The sequence below is a fragment of the Stigmatopora argus genome, chromosome 20 (assembly GCF_051989625.1).
Source record: "Stigmatopora argus isolate UIUO_Sarg chromosome 20, RoL_Sarg_1.0, whole genome shotgun sequence".
In the NCBI taxonomy this organism is placed as follows: Eukaryota; Metazoa; Chordata; class Actinopteri; order Syngnathiformes; family Syngnathidae; genus Stigmatopora; species Stigmatopora argus.
In genome coordinates, this window is record NC_135406.1 from 4,627,755 (window position 1) to 4,648,529 (window position 20,775).

At 41.6% G+C, this 20,775-nt stretch overlaps 4 protein-coding genes, 2 long non-coding RNA genes and 6 other non-coding genes across 14 annotated transcripts; 1 reads left to right on the forward strand and 11 right to left on the reverse strand.

The window, feature by feature from the left end:
- Window positions 1-89: 89 nt before the first annotated feature.
- LOC144066338 (uncharacterized) lies at window positions 90-775 on the reverse strand. Its single transcript, XR_013297485.1, has 3 exons — window positions 659-775; window positions 370-421; window positions 90-214 (listed from the first exon to the last, which is right to left on the reverse strand). It is a non-coding gene; the product is annotated as an uncharacterized LOC144066338 (long non-coding RNA).
- Window positions 269-338, reverse strand: LOC144066474 (small nucleolar RNA SNORD31). Its single transcript, XR_013297638.1, has one exon. It is a non-coding gene; the product is annotated as a small nucleolar RNA SNORD31 (small nucleolar RNA).
- LOC144066337 (uncharacterized) lies at window positions 774-3,813 on the reverse strand. 3 transcript variants are annotated; one of them, XR_013297482.1, is made up of 7 exons: window positions 3,791-3,813; window positions 2,734-3,441; window positions 2,550-2,582; window positions 2,178-2,389; window positions 1,898-1,949; window positions 1,687-1,716; window positions 1,292-1,508 (listed from the first exon to the last, which is right to left on the reverse strand). It is a non-coding gene; the product is annotated as an uncharacterized LOC144066337 (long non-coding RNA). The 3 variants fall into 3 exon arrangements; XR_013297484.1 differs by lacking the exons at window positions 1,292-1,508; window positions 1,687-1,716 and adding an exon at window positions 774-990; XR_013297483.1 differs by lacking the exon at window positions 1,687-1,716.
- LOC144066475 (small nucleolar RNA SNORD31) lies at window positions 1,050-1,122 on the reverse strand. The gene has a single exon (XR_013297639.1). It is a non-coding gene; the product is annotated as a small nucleolar RNA SNORD31 (small nucleolar RNA).
- LOC144066476 (small nucleolar RNA SNORD31) lies at window positions 1,800-1,872 on the reverse strand. The gene has a single exon (XR_013297640.1). It is a non-coding gene; the product is annotated as a small nucleolar RNA SNORD31 (small nucleolar RNA).
- On the reverse strand, window positions 2,021-2,147 carry LOC144066477 (small nucleolar RNA SNORD22). The gene has a single exon (XR_013297642.1). It is a non-coding gene; the product is annotated as a small nucleolar RNA SNORD22 (small nucleolar RNA).
- On the reverse strand, window positions 2,457-2,522 carry LOC144066471 (small nucleolar RNA SNORD29). The gene has a single exon (XR_013297636.1). It is a non-coding gene; the product is annotated as a small nucleolar RNA SNORD29 (small nucleolar RNA).
- LOC144066473 (small nucleolar RNA SNORD29) lies at window positions 2,641-2,706 on the reverse strand. The gene has a single exon (XR_013297637.1). It is a non-coding gene; the product is annotated as a small nucleolar RNA SNORD29 (small nucleolar RNA).
- A 502-nt stretch (window positions 3,814-4,315) lies between the features above and the next one.
- Window positions 4,316-5,881, reverse strand: LOC144065377 (uncharacterized). The gene is made up of 2 exons (XM_077588124.1): window positions 5,526-5,881; window positions 4,316-4,825 (listed from the first exon to the last, which is right to left on the reverse strand). Exons 1-2 carry the CDS (start codon window positions 5,796-5,798, stop codon window positions 4,709-4,711), a joined length of 390 nt encoding a protein of 129 aa, XP_077444250.1. The 5' UTR covers window positions 5,799-5,881; the 3' UTR covers window positions 4,316-4,708.
- Window positions 5,882-5,974: 93 nt separating this feature from the next.
- b3gat3 (beta-1,3-glucuronyltransferase 3 (glucuronosyltransferase I)) lies at window positions 5,975-9,334 on the reverse strand. Its single transcript, XM_077588126.1, has 8 exons — window positions 9,100-9,334; window positions 8,301-8,400; window positions 8,061-8,232; window positions 7,796-7,979; window positions 7,573-7,725; window positions 7,431-7,517; window positions 7,158-7,361; window positions 5,975-6,335 (listed from the first exon to the last, which is right to left on the reverse strand). Exons 2-8 carry the CDS (start codon window positions 8,392-8,394, stop codon window positions 6,237-6,239), a joined length of 993 nt encoding a protein of 330 aa, XP_077444252.1. The 5' UTR covers window positions 8,395-8,400; window positions 9,100-9,334; the 3' UTR covers window positions 5,975-6,236.
- Window positions 9,156-11,704, forward strand: LOC144065376 (palmitoyltransferase ZDHHC3). The gene is made up of 8 exons (XM_077588123.1): window positions 9,156-9,329; window positions 9,531-9,619; window positions 9,685-9,758; window positions 9,947-10,121; window positions 10,198-10,309; window positions 10,380-10,452; window positions 11,195-11,336; window positions 11,398-11,704. The coding sequence occupies exons 1-8, from the start codon at window positions 9,205-9,207 to the stop codon at window positions 11,487-11,489; spliced, it is 882 nt and encodes a 293-aa protein (XP_077444249.1). The 5' UTR covers window positions 9,156-9,204; the 3' UTR covers window positions 11,490-11,704.
- Window positions 11,643-20,670, reverse strand: tbc1d19 (TBC1 domain family, member 19). Its single transcript, XM_077588125.1, has 20 exons — window positions 20,366-20,670; window positions 19,857-19,929; window positions 19,722-19,767; window positions 19,530-19,608; window positions 17,614-17,688; window positions 17,445-17,508; window positions 17,068-17,225; window positions 16,918-16,984; window positions 16,442-16,480; window positions 16,260-16,372; window positions 14,769-14,843; window positions 14,633-14,695; window positions 14,482-14,566; window positions 14,369-14,413; window positions 13,795-13,827; window positions 13,620-13,729; window positions 13,467-13,558; window positions 12,669-12,784; window positions 12,527-12,597; window positions 11,643-11,878 (listed from the first exon to the last, which is right to left on the reverse strand). The coding sequence occupies exons 1-20, from the start codon at window positions 20,459-20,461 to the stop codon at window positions 11,810-11,812; spliced, it is 1,569 nt and encodes a 522-aa protein (XP_077444251.1). The 5' UTR covers window positions 20,462-20,670; the 3' UTR covers window positions 11,643-11,809.
- Window positions 20,671-20,775: the final 105 nt, after the last annotated feature.

The window sequence follows — 20,775 nt, forward strand, 5'->3', positions numbered from 1 at the left end:
AATGGGTGTCAACTGAATTTTAATTTTATTAACAAACATGCATTGAAGATAATCTGAAAATTGTTAAGTAACTACTCCAAGACAGAGTGAAGTTTCTTTTTCATTTTATTTCAAAAACACATTAAACAACATACAAGGTCAGTCAAATCTGGAGCACTTGATCCAAGCAGGGTCATTTTAGCTCAAAATGTGGACACCAACATCTCCACTGAACCTGTAAAAAAAAAAACAATTAAACCAAGCACACTTTAGCGGTGGCACTTAATTATCTGGATCAGTAATAGTACCAATCAGTCATGAATTTTCAGACTGGGGCGGTAAATAACATCACATCCAGAAAACCACAACAAAATGCTGACAGACACTCACCTCCACAAAATGGCCATCTTTCATCTCAAGACCCAAAATGGCTGCCTTTCACCTGAAAATCCAAGAGAATAGTTAATTGTCAATAGTCCAATATAAATTTGAGCACATCATTCTTATAATATAGGAATAAGTTTACTTTTACACTGTAGGACTTAATTTCCATTTCAGCAGCAGCACTAAATTATCTGGTTCAGTAATAGTACCAATCAGTCATGAATTTGAGCAACTGAGCGAGCGGTACAATAAAACATCACATCCAGAAAACCACAACAACCCGACTGACACTCACCTCCACAAAATGGCTGCCTTTCATCAGAAAACCCAAAGAGCCACTAGGTCACCAGCATCGTCATTTTAAAGTCAAAATGTGGACAAAAAAACATCTCCACTGAACCTGCAAAAAAAACATACTTTTAAACCAAGCAAATTTTCAAATTCCATTTAAGTGGTGGCACGAAATTATCTGGTTCAGTAATAGTACCAATCAGTCATTAATGATGAGACTTGAGCAACTGAGCGAGCGGTACAATAAAACATCACATCCAGAAAACAACAACAATCTGACTGACACACACACCTCCAAAAATGGCCACATTTCACCCAAAAAGGGCCACCAAGCACCTGAAAATCCAAGAGAACAGTCAATTTTTTATTCTTTATTTCTTATATTGGCACAATTATCTGGATCAGTAATAGTACCAATCAGTCATGAATTTTCAGACTGGGGCGGTAGAATAAAACATCACATCCAGAAAACATAAAGCTGACAGACACTCACCTCCACAAAATGGCCACCTTTCATCTCAAGACCCAAAATGGCTGCCTTTCACCTGAAAATCCAAGAGAATAGTTAATTGTCAATAGTCCAATATAAATGTGAGCACTACATCATTATATTGGCATAAGTTTACTTTTACACTAAATTATCTGGTTCAGTAATAGTACCAATCAGTCATTTCAGACTTGAGCAACTGAGCGAGCAGTACAATAAAACATCACATCCAGAAAACAACAACAACCTGACTGACACTCACCTCCACAAAATGGCTGTCTTTCATCAGAAAATCCAAACTGCCACTAGGTCACCAGCATGGTCATTTTAAAGTCAAAATGTGGACAAACCAGCATCTCCACTGAACCTGTAAAAAAACAAATACTTTAAAACCAGGCAAATTTTCAAATTCCATTTAAGTGGTGGCACGAAATTATCTGGTTCAGTAATAGTACCAATCAGTCATTAATGATCATACTTGAGCAACTGAGCGAGCGGTACAATAAAACATCACATCCAGAAAACAACAAATACATTACACCCACCTCCAAAAATCCAAAATGGCCACCAAGCACCTGAAAATCCAAGAGAACAGTCAATTTTTAATAGCCCAATATAAATTCTAGCACTACTACATTCTTATATATTGGCACAATTATCTGGATCAGTAATAGTACCAATCAGTCATGAATTTTCAGACTGGGGCGGTAGAATAAAACATCACATCCAGAAAACATAAAGCTGACAGACACTCACCTCCACAAAATGGCCACTTTTCATCTGAAGACCCAAAATGGCTGCCTTTCACCTGAAAATCCAAGAGAAGTTAACTGTGAATTACACAATATAAATCTTAGCACTAACACATTAGCACACGTTTCCTTTCAGACTGTTGGTAACCCCAACGAGGTGTCCCCTTGTTGCCATGGCAACGCCAGTGGGTTCACCTTTGCAGGCTCTGGCGTCAACACATGGCGTAAGACGCTTGCGATTGTCATCACCAAGGAAACGTTTAGCTAACCCACTCCATGCTCACCTGCTCGGACGTCCAAGGGCTCTTGCGTCTGTGGGCGGGGACAAGGAAAGTCAGTTTTTGAAGACCAGAACCAGACCGAAATTTGGTTCTAGGCAGGCCCGTGTCAGATTTATTGGTTCTCATCAGTTAATCAGACGAACGAGATTCCAATAGGATCATCACTTTAAGTCCGGCACAAAATGGCGGCGATGCCAGGTCAGACTCACCATCACCTGCAACAAAAAGGCGGGGCTTAATTTTGAGTTTATTCCTTTAGAATAATAAAAAATAACTTAATTAGGCGCTCAGGTGTTCTAAGTCATGTCACAGCAATTCAAAGTGAGCTAAGTTTCTTCATCATTGCGCCATAAATAAAGATTACAGTTAAAGTACCTCTTTGATGAGACATCAAAGACCATCTGGGACCTGAATGCGGGAAAATAATCATTAAAACGGAATATATAAAAATAAATAACTTGATTTAGGCGCTCAGGTGTTCTCAGTCATATCACAGCAAGTCAAAGTGAGCTAAGTTTCTTCATCATTGCGCCAGAAAAATAAGATTTAGTTAAAGTACCTTTTTGATGAGACATCGAAGATCACCAGCTAGCAAAAAAATAAAATAAAAAATCAATCTCACTATAAACTGATAACAAATGACTTTGAGTAGGCGGGGTTTAAGGTCAGAATCCATTTTAACATCACCAGCATCAGATATATGCTTGTCTATTAAAAAATCATCACTTGGTAACCCAATATATTTCAGTAATTTGTTGGTTTTATTATCATACCTTTGATTTCCAACACACTAATCAATCATTTTCAGTTTTCAGGAGTTTCCCCATCTAGGAAAAATATATATAAATATTAGTTTACGGGTTATAAAGGACATTAAAAGTGCTGCTCAGAATCTTTCCATTGTTCTCTTCAAATAAATATCCAGAAAGAGAGAGTTAAGATTCATCATGGCAGCCATGACTAGATTTAAATATATTTTAAAAAGTACCTTTGAAGACTAGAGGAGATTCCTATTGGGAAAACAAAGAGAAAAACGTCAAATCATTGCCTGTCAATGACGTCCAAATTCTAATAAATCATTTAAAACCAGAGTTTTTTGTACATAAGTGCCATGCTGCTCAGATTAAAACATTCATCGAGGTATAATCAGGAAGAGAGTTCATAATAACATCACTGCAGCATGGCAGATTAAATATCATTTCACATCATTAAATATATCAGTAAAAAGATTACCAGATGAAAACGTAGACTCTCCAACACGCTCCATCTATAAGACAGAACACGATGTGCTAGCGTTAGCATTAGCCATAGACACGTGGTGCGCTGCTAGAACAGGAAGTTTCGACTTTATGTAAAATGTCTCACTTCAGAATATAAATAAGTTACAACACAGTAATTCAGATCAGGTCTGTGAGTTATCATCATCGAGAGACAATGGTTTGTAAGAAAATAAAACATCGAAATTCGTTATAAAAGTGAAGCATCTTCATAACTGAATTTAAACATAACAATTTAATGTCAAAAACAGTTTGGAAACTAAGATCAATGCTAACAAGTCAGAATGAATGGGGGGAGAATTAACACTAACTACTAAACAAGACCTATCTAAGTCTTACCTCTTGTCGTCGCAGTGAGAAAATGGAAGGAGCAATGGCGTCTTCCTCTTTATATACAGTCTCAAAGCTCCGCCCACTGGCAAACCTTTGCTCTTCGATAATGTTAATCGTTTAAAATTTCCTTTTATAAATGTAAAATAAGAGTCATTGGTATTTTTGAGAAGAAAAATGTATATAAAGCTTATAACGTGTCTTTTTGTTAAAATCTTTCGTATACATCCGCCTAAATTTGCAAGTGCGACTGCCCTCTAGCGACTGGAGGAATGACGACAAAACATTAAAAAGTAAACGTAACCTTTTCCTCTTCATTAAAGTTTCTATTTTATAATGTTGGCTTTCATGAATATTAAATCTGAGACATTAGTATTTGTGATAAGAAAAAATAAATAAAGCTTATAACGTGTCGTTATGTTAGCATCTTTTGAACTGTGGTTTATTCATATTACATCCGCGACCTTTGGCCGGAATTTGCTGGTGCGACTGCCCCCTAGCGACTGGAGGAATGACGACAAAACATTAAAAAAATAAACGCTAGCTTGTCTTTATTGGTCTGACGTCAGCTAGTAATATCAATAAAAACAGTACAACTGACAAAAAGGGATTATTATTGCACAAAATGTCACCAAAAACACAAACTGGTCCACTAATCAATCATAGCTTACTGTTTACACGTCAACACTTTTGTGTTTTCATTGTGCCAAACTAAGGAAAAGCTCAGAATAGCTAACCAAAATGTAATACGGACGTAAATGTTTTTGCTTTGTCGCCTTTTAGTGACGTCACTGGTTTGATACAAAGGAATGAAGTGTTCAAAAGCGATTCACCTCTATAAATGTACAATTTTGAGTATTATAAAGCAATTTGTGTCATATTTAATAAGTGGAAAATCGCTGTTTCATCATAATCATCGTGCAACTATTACCGAAACTCCTCTAGCACGAGATTGTGTTGATGTTTGTTCTTGGACGAAGCGGTGGATGTGAGGGTGACGTTGTAGATGTTGGCCATAAACGCCTCCCAACCTCGACGGAAAGCCTGAAAAATTGAAAAAGTAATACATATCAATCATGGAAAGCAATAAAAGGAAGTGGGAGTGGAATATTCTGGTTATGTGATCAACACAGGTGAAGCTAATAATGAACAGGTGATCGAGATAAGACGTTGAGGGGCGTGTTACGTAACTTTAGGTTTAAAGTTTAACAAATGCCGTGAATGGTTGGAATTTTATTTACAACCTGCAATAAAGTGCTTAAAAATAAATATATTTTTCATATTTATATGAAGTGATTTTGTAAATCATCCCCATCGCCCGGCCCGCAATCTGTAATTAATTATTCTTTTTAATTTTTTTATTTAAAACCATTTAACAATACAATGTTTATACGCACGTGAAAAAATGCTACAATGCTAATTTATTAAGTAAAAAGCACAATACTGTTTGCTGTGTGGGGAAAAAAAATAGAAAAATACATGTTTTCATCTGTTTGTATTTATTGCAATAAGAAAATTCAACAAAATTCAAAATGTAAAAAAAAAAGAAAATATTTTTCATTTTTTTTTTATTGAAATAAAACAGTTATGGTGCTTTTTCCTGTTGTCTTTTTCAAATTAAAAACCTTCATTTATTAGAATATATAAACTGATGGGAGGGTGCACCTTAGCCAGAGGAAGAACAATTTTATTTATTTATTTTTTTAACCTTTTTGGCTATCCTGGACCTTCACGTGTTTCTCACCTTGCGGTACATTTTCAATGTGTTCCTCTTCATCACCTTCATGACATCATCTTCCTCCATCTTCATCTTCTTGTCTCGGATCAGCAGCTGGTCGTCAGCGTCGTCCGAGGTGGTCTTGAGTTTTCTCCTGGACTTTCTCCCGTGTAGGAGCGCCTCGTCCTTCTCCAGAAGCCGTATTTCCGGCTCGTCCAGGCGGCTGTAGAACCCGTCGGATTTGTCCAGGAACTTGGGGGCTCGGACGGAACCGGACCCCCTGCTGGTGCCGATCGTCATCCCTGAACGCGGAAGAACGACGCTCCTCCAGCTAGCGGTGAAGTTTAGCGACGTAGCCACCCAGGATTTCTCCGAATGTCAGCGTGAGGTAGTTAATCATTTGCAGGCTCCGCCCCCGACACATAACACGTGGAGTTAGAGTCCCACCCACAAAATGAAATAACGTCATCGTCCGATTAGGTAGAAACATTTGAGCTAGTTTATTTGTCGCAACATGCTCACGAAAAAATGACGCAAATAAATAGACAACGTACTATAAACAATGCAAGGGAATCGTTAAATGTAGTCCTGGAGTTCCTTGGACGGATTTTTACGTTGACACTGAAAGGCATCACTGTGGTTAACCATGCAAAACGATAAAAGCGTGCACGGGTTCTCACGGGACGACAACCGATGAGGGGTTCCAGGACCGAGTCCGTTTTAAAATAAGCGGTATTGTTAGACCTCCACGGCCGGGTCCGAGCCCAGACCCTGAGACTGCAGAATGTCTTCTCGCTTCATTTTGGGCTTTTCGGTACGCGTGTGCCATACTAGGATCTGAAAAAAAGTGGGAAAAAGTGAGAAAATGGGGAGGGAAAAGTGGGAAAGTGTGGGGGAAAAAGTGGTAAAGTGTGGGGACAAAAAGTGGTAAAGTGTGGGACAAAAAAGTGGTCAAGTGTGGGACAAAAAGTGGTCAAGTGTGGGACAAAAAGTGGTCAAGTGTGGGGACAAAAAGTGGTCAAGTGTGGGGACAAAAAGTGGTCAAGTGTGGGGACAAAAAGTGGTAACGTGTGGGGACAAAAAGTGGTAAAGTGTGGGGACAAAAAGTGGTAAAGTGTGGGGACAAAAAGTGGTAACGTGTGGGACAAAAAGTGGTCACGTGTGGGACAAAAAGTGGTCACGTGTGGGGACAAAAAGTGGTCAAGTGTGGGGACAAAAAGTGGTAAAGTGTGGGGACAAAAAGTGGTAAAGTGTGGGAAAAAAGGTGGTAAAGTGTGGGACAAAAAGTGGTCAAGTGTGGGACAAAAGGTGGTCAAGTGTGGGGAAAAAGGTGGTCAAGTGTGGGAAAAAAGGTGGTAACGTGAGAGAAAAAAAAGGTGGTACAGTGAGGGAAAAAAGGTGGTAACGTGTGGGGAAAAAGGTGGTAAAGTATCGGAAAAAAGGTGGTAAAGTGTGGGAAAAAGGTGGTAAAGTGTGGGAAAAAAGTGGTAAAGTGTGGGAAAAAAGTGGTAAAGTGTAGGAAAAAAAGTGGTAAAGTGTAGGAAAAAAGTAGGAAAGTGGGGAAAAAAATAGTGGGAACGTGGGGAAAAAAATGGGAAAGTGGGAAAAAGTGGGGGGGGGCAGTACACTTTTCTATTGTGGTTGGTGGAGTCCACTTACTTTTGAACAGTTGTCCGCTTTGGGCTCAAGTTGGTCCATGGTGACGAGACCCTGCAGGAGACTGCTTTCCAGGAAGCCCATTGGCGCGTTGCCGTCAAAACGGGAGTCGGGTTTCTCCAGAAGCAAGTTGAGGGACACCGCGAAACCGGCCATGTCCATGGGGAAGGGACGACCTGGACGCCAACCCACGTGAAAGCGGACCACCTGCAAAAAAAAGTTGGACAATTGAAGAAAAGTCAACCTCGAATCAGCGGCTTTGGCGGCGTTTCTGACCTTTCCTCGTTCCACGACCGGTTTCTCGTACTTCATCCCTCCGACCAATCCCACGGGCCAAACGGCGACTCGTTGCGTGCTCCTCATCTGGGACAAGGACGTGAACTTCAACTCGAAGGACGTCCGGCCTCGCCGTTCATACCTCTTCGAATATCCTCAGGCTGTACGTGTTGTCGTCGTCGGCGAAATAGACCACGCCCCCCCGTCCCTTCGACGAATCCCGGTCCTCTCGGAGCCAGCGCAAGGCTTCGTTGCGTTGCTCCACGCCGCGAGGCTTAGACCAACTCGGATCCCCCTGGGTGTTGTTTTTTTTATCATTTTGCGTCAAGATATTCGCCGCTAACGGCGTCCGATCCGCTCGTTACCTCCTGCAGCTTGCGTTCTTTGACGGTGGCTACGTGGAGGTGAGTGTAGGTCAGTCCGGACTTGACCAATAATCGCTCCACCAGGGGGGTCTTGGTCTGGGAGTCCTCCACGACGATCCAGTGAAGCTCCGGAACGTGGAGGAACGTCTGGGACAAGCGGGTCAGCTCGGCCTTTTGGACCAGCCTGCAAACCGACAGGGGGGGGGGGGGGACCGCGTCCGCGGCTGATTTTTTGGACCGACCCAACGACGACGGGTGGGGCTACCTGGCGTACGTCGGCGTGACGACAAACACGGTGGGCAGGGAGGAGTCTTTCGGGGGCCGTCGTCCGGCCTCCGACTTCTTGGTTTGCTCCTGGAGGCGGTGCAGTTCCCCCCGCAGTCGAGATATGGTACGTTCCATGGGCATGTCGTGGTCTGTGCAGTCGCAACGATGACCTGGAGGGAAATGTGTTCAAGTGTGTGCGTTTTTTTTTTTTTGGAATGGAATGCTTTAATTTGCTCACCCAGCTGCATCAGTGCATAGATGAGACCCAGCAGGGAAACAAGGAAGTAAAGCACAAACACTGTTTTCAGCTTCAGCCTCATTCTTGTGGCCATCTTGCCCTAAAAAAAACAACAACAACAAGATATTTCATTACGTACACAACACATGTAAGAAATGTTGCCTTCACTGCCTACTCGTGTGCTGGGGTTTTTCACAATTAGCTGCTCTGGAACGATTTATCGGATTTTCATTCATTTAATTTAATTTCCGAGTTAAATAGGTTAAGACCTCGAGCCAATTTACACATAAATCAATGTAGTTGTCATTACCAGCACCCTATATGTATATGTATTATTAGTTAGCAATACAAATATAGCATTTCCGATGGCGCGTCGTTGCAAGTGAATGCTACCGGCGGCTAGCTGCAGGAACGCTTTCATATCAAATACAATTATATTTATGCTCTATACGTACCAAAATATTGACTAAGCCGGAAGACTTTTATAAAATTAGAAACACTTCACGTCATTTTAGTCACGAAAAGCTTCGTGAGAGGAACCATTCATTCCAATAGTGCCTCACTGGAGACCGCCTCTCAGGCCAAAAGTTGCCAGATTGGAAAGACAGTCTCCAGCTTTATAGCACCGTAAAACCAGCCCAACCTGAGGTTCCAAATGTTTAACTCGTGAAATACAACCTATATATAGGACGCGTTTTAATGTCGTATTGTTTTTTACAAAACAGAAATGAGATGCGCCAAAACCCCAGTTCAGTAGGCACGGAGGTAAACCTCAGGAAAAAAAAGTCAGGTAACCTACCCTATCTGGCAACACCGAGCGAGACCCACTCTACCTCTTAGTAACGTTATCGAGTGACGTCATCCGGAAACCGAGTACGCTCGCAGGGGCCCAGCTTTCCCCAAGATGGCGTCGCTACGATGCCGGCGAGACCCCTGCGGGGTCGTCTGCCTGATTCTGACGTATTTCAGCGTCTTCTACGCGGACTACGTGGTGGTCCAGCACGTCCTCATCCCTGCGTACTCGGGCAGGTGGGCGGCATACGTTAATTAACGGGGCGGGGTGGGGTTATGACGTCACCTCCTCCGCTTATTTCAACGCTTTTTTTTAATTCTCTTGTCAGATAGCAATTATTATATTATTTTTCACAAGTCCGTTTTTTAATATTCGTTTTCCCATTGGTTAATAGTCATATTACATGATTTTTTTTTTCATGTTTTGCCTTACAACAGCGTGTGGTGCAGTCTACATGCCTCGGCCTTCAACGTCATTTTGCTCCTCCTACTCACCTGCCACTCGAAGGCAGTCTTCTCGGACCCCGGTCAGTGACGTCATGGCAAAGTCAAGCCCCTCCCCCTTAAACCGAGGCGTCTGATCCATTCGCAGGTGTCGTCCCGCTTCCCGATACGGCCCTGGATTTCTCCGACCTTCGCTCGCAGACGTCGCGGATGAGCGAGCGGGTGATTTTTCTTGTTTTGGTTTTGACCTTTGAAACAAGATGGCGTCCGTTGTATCATTTTCTCCATTTTGAATCCAAATAAACCCTTAAATTAGGGATGTCAAACTCATGACAGTCCCCAAATCTGAGCCTAAATCGCTTCTTAAAAACAACTTTAGCTTACTTGTTTTTTTTTTTTTTTGGGTACAGGGTTGCCAGGGCTGGACGGTTTGCAGCCGCTGTGAAACCTACAGACCCCCCCGCGCGCATCACTGCCGGGTTTGCCAAAGGTGCATCCGTCGGATGGACCATCACTGCCCGTGGATCAACAACTGCGTCGGAGAGCTGAACCAGAAGTATTTCATCCAGTTTCTTTTCTACACGGGTGAGCGCCGCCGACACGTACCCGCCGCGGCGCCCCCGCCTGGACGGGATGCTAAGCGTCGTCGCCCCCCCGTCAGGCGTGGCTAGCGTGTACGCCGTCCTGCTGGTGGGCTCGGCCTGGCTGTGGCGCATCCGGAGCGAGAGGCGGGGCTCCGAGGCGGAGGACACGCCCACCAAGCACCTGATCGTGTGAGTTGGACTCGGTTGGGCCCGCCCGGCGAGTACGTGGCTCTAACGCGGGTGCGCTTGTGGATTTCAGCGTGCATTACATCATCCTGCTGGTGGAGTCGGTGCTTTTTGGTGTTTTCGTCCTGGTTATTTTTTACGATCAGGTACATTTTCAAAATTGGGGTATTGATAAAAAGGCGTTTTTACCCGCATATAAGCCGCCCTCGCGTAAAAGCCGTACCCTTAAAATTGCCTTAACATTGTTGAATTTGACAATTTAAAGCTTATAAGCGAGAAAATACAGTATATTATACTGTACAGGCGTTATTTTAGTGATTCGCGCCCTCTGGCGTCCACATCTTGAATTACAATAAATCGTCCTTCAGAATTTGGTAGTTTGCCCTAAAAAACTGTCATTTTAATCCTAATTTTTGAATTTTAAAATAGAAAAAACGATGTTATACCGCACAGGCGTTATTTCAGTTGTTAGCGCCCTCTGGCGTCCAAGGCTTAAATTGCAATAAATCATTCTTCAAAATTTGGTAGTTTGCCCTCAAAAAACTGTCATTTTGCTCCTAATTTTTGAATTAAAAAAAAGAAAAAACAGTATGTTATACTGTACAGGCATTATTTCAGTGGTTAGCGCCCTCTGGCGTCCACAGCTTAAATTGCAATACATCGTCCTTCAAAATTTGGTAGTTTGCTCCTAATTTCTGAATTTTAAAATAGAGGAAAAAACAGTATGTTATACTGCACAGGCGTTATTTCAGTGATTAACGCCCTCTGGCTTCCACATCTTGAATTACAATAAATCGTCCTTAAAAAATTGGTAGTTTGCTTTCAAAAAACTGTCATTTTGCTCCTAATTTTTGAATTTTAAAAGCTGAATTTTCATCTCGCCAACAGCTGGCGTCCATCATCGCTGACGAGACGCCCATCGAGCAGCTGAAGAACAGGTTAATGCTAAAAGAGCGTGATTGGACGCCGCCGCATCATCAAACCACGCGCAAGCCCAAACTGGCGCTACTTCGCGAGGTTTTCGGCCGAGGTGAGAGACTGCCGCCGACGACCGGTCGCGGGTTTTTCATTTATTATTTTGCTCCCGTCAGGTTCCGTGTTTTGCTGGCTCCTCCCATTGCACGCCGGAGGCCCGGCGGTGGGCGGAGTCGCCTACTCGGCCCTACCGGACTACGACGTCTAAATTCTGGGTGAACTCAATCTCCCAGAATTCTTTGCGCACTGTGTTTATATATTTATTGAGATTTTTGGAGTGTGTTTTTAACCGTTTTTGATACAGGTGAGGTTAACGAACCTCCCAATTTTTTTGTAAGGTTTTTTTTAAGTCAACTTGTCATGTTTTATAATGTTTTATTTATTTCTGGATGCACTTTTTAAATATATATACAGTTCAAGTGACTATATTGTACAGTTTTGATTGATTTCTCTTTGAAATGAACATTGGATGGAGGCCACGCCCACAAATTGAATTGGAAAACGTCACCTTTTGAGGTTTGGACTTAGTTAGACGGCAAAGAGGAAGATCTGGATGAGCGGCATGACTTTCAGGGTTGAAAGATCTGCAAGAACAGCCTGGAGATGAAAAAAATGGCCACTTAATTTTCATTTTCTAATGAGATTCTAGTTATTAAAGTTCTTTTTTCTGGAGCAGGACGCATAGCAGCTAACGTGGCTAACGATTGAACCTTGTTTACTAAATTTAGAGTCACTAAAATGCTCTGATTTTAAAATATTCCAAATAATGGGTGGGATTTATACATAATAGAAAAAAAATCCACTTAATATTCATTTTTCAATTATTAAAAGGTTTCTTTTGGGACCAGGACGCATAGCAGCTAATGTAGCTAACATTAGCATTGCAATTGAACCCTGTTATTACATTTATAGTCACACTAAAATGCTATGATTTTAGAATATCCAAACATAATAGAAAAAAAAGTCCACTTAATATTCATTTTTCAATTATTAAAAGGTTTCTTTTGGGACCAGGACACATAGCAGCTAATGTAGCTAACATTAGCATTGCAATTGAACCCTGTTATTACATTTACAGTCACACTAAAATGCTATGATTTTAGAATATCCAAACATAATAGAAAAAAATGTCCACTTAATATTCATTTTCTAATTAAATTATCCACTTTTAAAAGGTTAATAATCGGAACAGTCGCTAATGTGGCTAACATTAGCATTGCGATTTAAAATAAATGGAAAACGTACCTCAGCTGAAGCCAGAGACGTCACTTCCATCAAATTCTCGGTCCGAAACGCAAAAATGGCGGCGGCAAGAACTGGAAGGGAATTCCCACAGGAAGTTCAATTTAAAAAAAAAAAAAATTCAATTAAAGACGACAAGCGTTACCCGCAACGGGCTCCAGCGAATCGTAGCCCAGGATTCGGTCCCAAAGAAAAAGCAGCTGGTCGGTGCAAAGATAACCCGAAAATGCTCGGACCATCCACTTAAAAGCGATCCGCAACCTAAAGAGGGGACAAATAAATAAATAAATAACCCACAAGATGGCAGCACGCTAATCTAAAAACTCCTTAACGAACTCTCAAAAGTAAACATCCAAAATAAAACCCATATTAAACATATTACAGCGTTAGCATTGAGGCTAATGGCAAAACACAATATAATTTGAGGGTTTTTCTTGCTATTATTTCACTCCCAAATGTAAACACTGCCCTCTAGCGGCTAGTAAAATACTCCCCAGTCTCTCAAAAGTACACACATACAAAATAAAACCCATATTAAACATTGTACAGCGTTAGCATCGAGGCTAATGGCAAAACACAATATAATTTGAGGGTTTTTCTTGCTATTATTTCACTCCCAAATGTAAACACTGCCCTCTAGGGGCTAGTGTAATACTCCCCACTCTCTCAAAAGTACACACATACAAATTAAAACCCATACTAAACATTGTACAGCGTTAGCATCGAGGCTAATGGCAAAACACAATATTATTTGAACATTTTCCTTGGTATTATTTACCCCCCCCCCCCTCAATGTAAACACTGCCCTCTAGCGGACAGGGCAACATTCTCCAATCATGACTTGCCCCTTTTCCGCATTTCATATCGTATTATTAAACTCCCAAACGTAAACACTGCCTCCTAGTGGCGAGTAAAATACTAGATATTAATATTTGCAACTTACGGCTGCGCTCCGATTTGCCGAAGGTGGAAGAAGAGGCGTGGCAGCTGCGTCTGCAGGAGCCGCTCGAAGAGCAAACACAGCGACACGATTCCCTGAGGGGGCGGAGCCAGTTAAGCGCCGGCGGAGGGCGGGACGGCGGCGCCTTCGCCTCACCGAGGACGCCGAGGACAGGGAGTGCAGTCGGAAGAAGTAGCGGGTGTACGTCTCCCGGAAGACGCCGTATAGCTTGGACGGCTCGTTGTACAGGAAGCACAGCGGCGCCACTAGGGGGCGGGGTCTTCCTTGAGGGGGCGACCGGCGGCGTTTTGGCGGGCGCGGATTGACTTACCGTACATTGAGAAGCCGTGGAACGGAACCACACCTGTTTCCAAATTGAAATAAAAAAAAAAACATGTTTGCTCATTGGCTGCCACTACCAACATGGCCGCCGTACAATAATAATCATAATAAAAGGTCTGAAAGATCCGACTTATTATGTTGTTTTTTGTGGGAGGGGCTAAAATTATAAGGAAAAAATGTTATGTTAACATGCCATTTTATTATTGTTATTTTTGTTATTTTAATTAAACTTAAGAATCGTTATTTTTAATTGTTTTCGGTTTCTGAGCAGATACAAACATTTACATCGCAAAAACTGGATTGGACATCTAGTCCTGATAAACATTTCAATTGAAGGCAGAAGCATGAAAAGACCTTTGAATTGCCCCTACCAACATGGCCGAACGGCAGCCATCTTGGTAGGGTCAAGCTTCCCATTCAAATAAATGGAAAAGACCTAAAAAAGAAGCCATAAATCACATATTTCTAAACTAAAATGTTATTTTTCAGCAATATTAAACTAATAAACATTTAAATTGACTAGAAAAACAAAAAAAATGAATAAATTAAGAAGCGGGGCTCACCGTTGGGAGGGTAAAAAACGGCAAAATCTTCATCTCCTTCTTTCCCTGAAAGACAGAAACGCAAGATGCGATTCATCTGCGCGTGTGGTTTAAGCCCGGGTGCGTATTTTAACCTTGAATGTACGATTTGGGGGGCGTGGCGCTGTTGTACTTGAAGTGCTCCAAGATGGCGGCGTCGCGGGAGAAGCACAGCAAGACCTGAGGAGCCCCCAACGAGTCAGGGCGGACATTTTGGCCCAGTTTACCCGGAGAATAACGGCCTACCTGGTAGAGGAAGTCTTCGAAGACAAAGTAGTAGTCGTCGTTGCTGGCCGTCAATTTGACATCCTGCCAGGAGGACAAAAAAAACGGGTAAGATCTTAAGCCCCCCCGAGCCTGACCCGAAATTCGGGTTGTTTACCTTGTAGATGAGCTTGTCCACCAGCAGGTCGTGTTGAAGGACGCCGACCTTCAACTGCTCATAATGCATGGCGTCCTAAAAAAATAAAAGATTCTTCTTAGTTTTTGGGGCCGAAAAAAACAGGGGTGAACTTTTCCCGAACTTCTAAACCCGGATAACGTTTTTCCGGTGACGTTTCCACTCCGAAACGTCTCCGTTTTGGGTGATGAATGGCGGCGTGGGTGATAAAAGTGTCTTCCCGCAGAAGCACCAGATGATAAATTTGTGTAAATAAAACTTTGAAAGACCGGCCGGGTTTTAAGTGGCTCTTTTTTGGGTGATTTTTAACACAAACACATAAAAAATACAGTAAAACCTCGCCACTTCACGGTTCGACTACCGCCAATTCAGTGGCGGTCCGTGCATTTTCTCGTAGCGCCTTCAACGAATCAATCCAACCCTCAAAAACTATTTTATGGCTATAAAACCTCAACTGCAGCTACAGCTGTGACACATAAAAAAATAATCAATAAATCAATGCATAAAAATGGGGTAAAATCCACTTCCTAGCAGCATTTAGTGATTAAATACAAACACTGGAGCTTTTCAGATATCAGAACCGGGCCCACAATTGAAATATTATTTAGGAATATAGCCATATTTTACTCACCAAAAATCATTTTTAACTGTACACAATATCCATCCTCCTTTCAAAATGGCTTTAAATCAACACAACAATATATTTGCTTGTGCAGCTAGCTCCAGATACAGTTTGATAGCTCTGGCTAATCACTAGCCAATAATAATTGGTGAAAGCGATGACATATCCCTACGCCTGCGACAAGGCATTGTGGTGTTGCCAACTCGAAATCTGATTGGTTAAAGCAACAGTCTTATTGACGCTTGTTTAATGCATCAGAGCCTGCAGAACTCATTGTGAAGGCCTTGAGGCAGATTTCTGACCCTGGCAACAAATGGCTGAAATGTGATTGGTTAAATGCTTCAATATGAAAACACACATCTGGAAGCAGTGCAACCACAGGGAAAGGCAATTAAAGGAAGCTAACAGACAATTTGGAATTATCTAATAAGTATTGATGGACAAAATATAATATATGATTCAGATATTTCTTAGGCCAGCAGAGAAGGCCTTGAAGGCCCTGACGGCCCGCCACTGCCCCAAATATATGAAAAGTTTATAGTGTAGGAACAATAACACAAACACGAATCTTAATTAGAGATTATTTCAATGACCACCAGGGGGCAGTGTCTACCCTGAGTCCAAATAATATTAAAACGACCACCAATTCCTGCAAATCTATGAACCGCGCTAAATGAGGTATTACTGTAAATCTTCTATTAGCCTCGATGCTAACGCGACCTTTCGACCTATAGTCCGGAAAATACAGTAAGCACAGCTTTTGCGAAGGTCTGGCGGGGAAAAAAACAACGTTGGGAATGGCGACAGCTGCTTTAAAACAAACACGGGTGTGCGGTGTGTGGGTAACAAACCTGCGGTTGGTTGACGGAATTCAGGAGGAGGGCCCAGAGGTCCGCCCGGAGTCCGGTAGGGCACCCCCGCCGGCTGTATTGCTGCGCCGCCGCGCCGTCCCGCTCGGCGAGAACTAACGGACGCCAGAGGATTAGAAGGAGGAGCCAGATGCAACGGGTGGGACCCCCACAAGGGGTCTTACCTCTCTTTCCGACCTCGACGTAGTTGTTTTCAAATAAGTCTGGAATCAAGGATTTATAGTTTATTGTTTGATTAATGCATGAAAAAATAAAGATTTATAAGTCGCAGGCCCAACCAAACTAGGAAACAAATGCGACTTATAGTCCGGAAGATACGGTCATTTGGAAATCTATTAGCCAAAATTATACAAAAAGAAAAAAAAAATAGATTTCCTGGAAAAATAAGGAGTTAATGATCATTAGTATTAACCCTTTTTTGCATTAAAAAAAAATATATATATATAATTTTTGATATTAACCATTATTTTGGAGGATTACCCCGCTTTTATTGTGGTATCTTCCTATTAAAATTTCAATGTTATTCGCCAGGTGAATCGATTTCGCCGCACAAAGCAAACATTTTAACCAATCATTTTGAATGCTGTCATTATATTATATAAATACTTTGAAAAAAAAATGAAATATGAAAGTTGAGTACCTGGATGTGAATTGTCGTCAATCCCCAGCTGTCCGTCGGCGAGGCTGAGTTCCGCGTAGGCTCCTCGCTAGCAAAAAAATTAATAAATAAATAGAAACAGGTGATGCATGAAATCAACATTTGAAAGTGTAGCATTAGCACCAAGCTAACCAGTTGTGTGATATCCTTGACATCGAGGGGGACGTGGATGAGGCCCCAGTGGCTCCTGGCGCCGGCGTCCTCGCCGCTGTCGTGGTTGGGGCTTCGCAGGCCCACCACCACCTCCAGGAAGTCTTTGGGGGTGTAAACCGGTTTGAAGCGACTCAAGTCTGCAACCAAAAAAATGGTTCTACATACAAAATTGGACTGTTCCAACATACTAAAAAAACAAGATCCAAGTTACAAAATCCCCTGCAAATCGTCAATGTGTTTTCTGAATGCGTTATTTTATTTTGAAATTGTCACGGTAGCATTGCGTCCTGCTTGAGGATCTCCATTTTTTTTAAATGTAATTTGGATTTCATTTTAATTTGTTTAAGGAATAATACCTGTTTCGTCTGTACCCATCTCGTTCCATTTGTTGTTTAGTTCCTGTTGCTCAGCCCCGGGCCTCTGCAAGAAAAGAAAAATCACACGATGATGGACAGGTGAGGTTGATGTCCTAGGGATGTCCATCAGACATGGTCCTAGCGTCGGGCAGCTAAAGAGTTCATTTACCATTCGGGCCAGAGGAACTCCCAGTTCTGTGCTCATGCTATTCAAGCTTTTTAAGATGCGCCTCTCCCAGTCGGCCTGTGGGTGAAAAGTCAAACGGAAAACTCATTGGGTAAAGTAAGAATTGAAGTTAATCAACTCTGAAGTCACGCAGGTGGAAGGGAAACAGATAAGAACCTGGATTCTCCGCACTATAATGGTGCACCTTCAATTAAGAAAAAGGCTGGAACCAGATTATAAAACACAGTAGTAGTAGTAGTAGCAGGAGTAGTATGAGTGGTAGTAATAGCAGGAGCAGTAGTAGTAGTGACAGTAGAGGTAGTAGTAGTAGCGGCAGCAGTAGTAGTAGCGGTAGTAGTAGTAGCGGTCGTAGTAGCGGTAGTAGTAGTAGCGGTATTAGTATTAGCGGTAGTAGTAGTGGTAGCAGCAGTAGTAGTAGTAGTAGCAGCAGCAACAGTAGTAGAAGTAATAGTAGTGGTGGTAGTCGTAGTAGTAGTACTAGTAGCAGTGGTAGTAGTAGTAGTAGTAGTAGCAGCAGCAGCAGTAGTAGTAGCAGCAGCAGCAGTAGTAGTAGTAGAAGTAATAGTAGTAGTCGTGGTGATAGTCGTAGTAGTAGTACTAGTAGCAGTGGTAGTAGTAGTAGCACCAGTAGTAGTAGAAGTAATAGTAGTAGTAGTGGTGGTAGTACTAGTAGCATTGGTAGTAGTAGCAGCAGCAGTAGTAGCAGCAGCAGTAGTAGTAGTAGTGGTAGTAGTGGTAGTGGTAGCAGTGGTAGTAGTAGTGGTAGTAATAGTAGCAGCAGTAGTAGTGACAGTAGAAGTAATAATAGTAGTAGTAGTAGTATTGGTAGTAGTAGCAGTAGAATAGTAGAAGTAATAGTAGTAGTAGTTGTAGTAGTAGTAGTAGTATTGGTAGTAGTAGCAGTAGAATAGTAGAAGTAATAGTAGTGGTAGTAGTTGTAGTAGTAGTAGTATTGGTAGTAGTAGCAGAAGAATAGTAGAAGTAATAGTAGTAGTAGTAGTTGTAGTTGTAGTAGTAGTAGTAGTAGTAGTTGTAGTAGTAGTAGTAGTAGTAGTATTGGTAGTAGTAGTAGAATAGTAGAAGTAATAGTAGTAGTAGTATTGGTAGTAGTAGTAGAATAGTAGAAGTAATAGTAGTAGTAGTATTGGTTGTAGTAGTAGAATAGTAGAAGTAATAGTAGTAGTAGTATTGGTTGTAGTAGTAGAATAGTAGAAGTAATAGTAGTAGTCGTTGTAGTAGTAGTAGTATTGGTAGTAGTAGTAGAATAGTAGAAGTAATAGTAGTAGTAGTAGAATAGTAGAAGTAATAGTAGTAGTAGTAGAATAGTAGAAGTAATAGTAGTAGTAGTAGAATAGTAGAAGTAATAGTAGTAGTAGTAGAATAGTAGAAGTAATAGTAGTAGTAGAATAGTAGAAGTAATAGTAGTAGTAGAATAGTAGAAGTAATAGTAGTAGTAGTAGAATAGTAGAAGTAATAGTAGTAGTAGTAGAATAGTAGAAGTAATAGTAGTAGTAGTAGAATAGTAGAAGTAATAGTAGTAGTAGTAGAATAGTAGAAGTAATAGTAGTAGTAGTTGTAGTAGTAGAATAGTAGAAGTAATAGTAGTAGTAGTTGTAGTAGTAGTAGTATTGTAGTAGTGGTATTGGTTGTAGTAGTAGAATAGTAGAAGTAATAGTAGTAGTGGTGTGTTGGTGGAGATGGAGCTGTGCTGTGTTATAAGGGGGATTGTGTTATAAGGACACTAGAATGAATCTGTAGTAGTAGTAGTAGTAATAGGGGGTGTTATAGATCCATTCGATGGAGCTCTAGTAGAAGTATATACTCAGGCGCACTTTTGAGAAAATTGAAATCTTTTAGTTGCGCATTATAGTGCGGAAAGTACAATAATAAATAATAACCTGGGCCTTGCGCATGTAAGCCAAGGGCTCTTTGAGGTGCTCCGGTGGGGGCGCCGGGAGGCTCGGGGGAAGTCGACAGCTGGAAATAAACAGAAAGAAGCTGACGTTTCCATGCCAAAAGAACGTCCAAATCGTCTTCTTTTCTAAACACGCGACGGCTCAGCTAAACCGATTTTTTGAAATTAAACTTACATGAGTAATTCTCGATGTACAGCATTCTGGAGCTTCCTTTCCCAGCCTGTACACAAGAACAACAACAACAACAACATGGTTTAATGCCAGTCATAGGATGGGGTGTTAAATCAAGGACTTGACGCCACGTCAAACCTGATGTTCGGAGATAACGGCGAACGTCGTCCTTTAAAGTTTCCAGTTGGATTTCCGGTTGATGTAAACACTCCTGCGAAGGATTGGGAAACGGATTGGACGTCCACTGCCGTCAATGGCACTGAAACATCGTCTTTCGCCATCAATGAGTTCATTAATATGAGTTATTACTTATCATAACCAGTGTGAATATTGTTATTGTCATTTTAATTGAATAATTGTAGTTTTACACATACACCTATATTTTATTTTTTAAATAAAATACTAATTAGCCCTATAAAGGGTCCTAAGTGTAAATATATATATATGAAAATCAAAATAAAATTCACCAAAATATTCAATATTATTCACGCACAGGACGTAGGAAAAATGGCAGCAGTGCTGCGTTCAAGTGTCGTTGAAATTACAGTAAATACCATTCGTCCATTTGACCATAGCAAGTGAACGCCCCCACAAGCCGTATTTTCCACTGGAGTACTTTTAGCTAGCTTACACGTTAGCATACTCACTCTAGCTTCTCGCTCCATTTGAGCGTGTAAATGGCTTCCCTTCAGGCGTCGGACGAGCTGGGCGATAGTTAGCGACATCTCGGCGCCTTCGTCCATGTTTTTTTTTAGGCGAAAGCGTCGGGTTTTGGGCGAAAATAAAAGATCTTTAAATCTCGAAGGATGAGGTCCTAGCACACCTGAACGTTACTATAGGAAGGATGCGTCGGCACGCCCATTGGTCCAAGCCGCACGAAAAATGCTGGTCGCTGATTGGTTCCCATTTCCAAACATTTTGTGTTGCGTGAAACCGCTAGGAAAATAAATGGCATCGTCATTAAAAACAGGAAGTAGGGAAGAAGTATGAAAATAAAGAAAGAAAAAAAATCAATTCAATATAGATACACTCTTTTGATGGTCCATAAAACTATAAA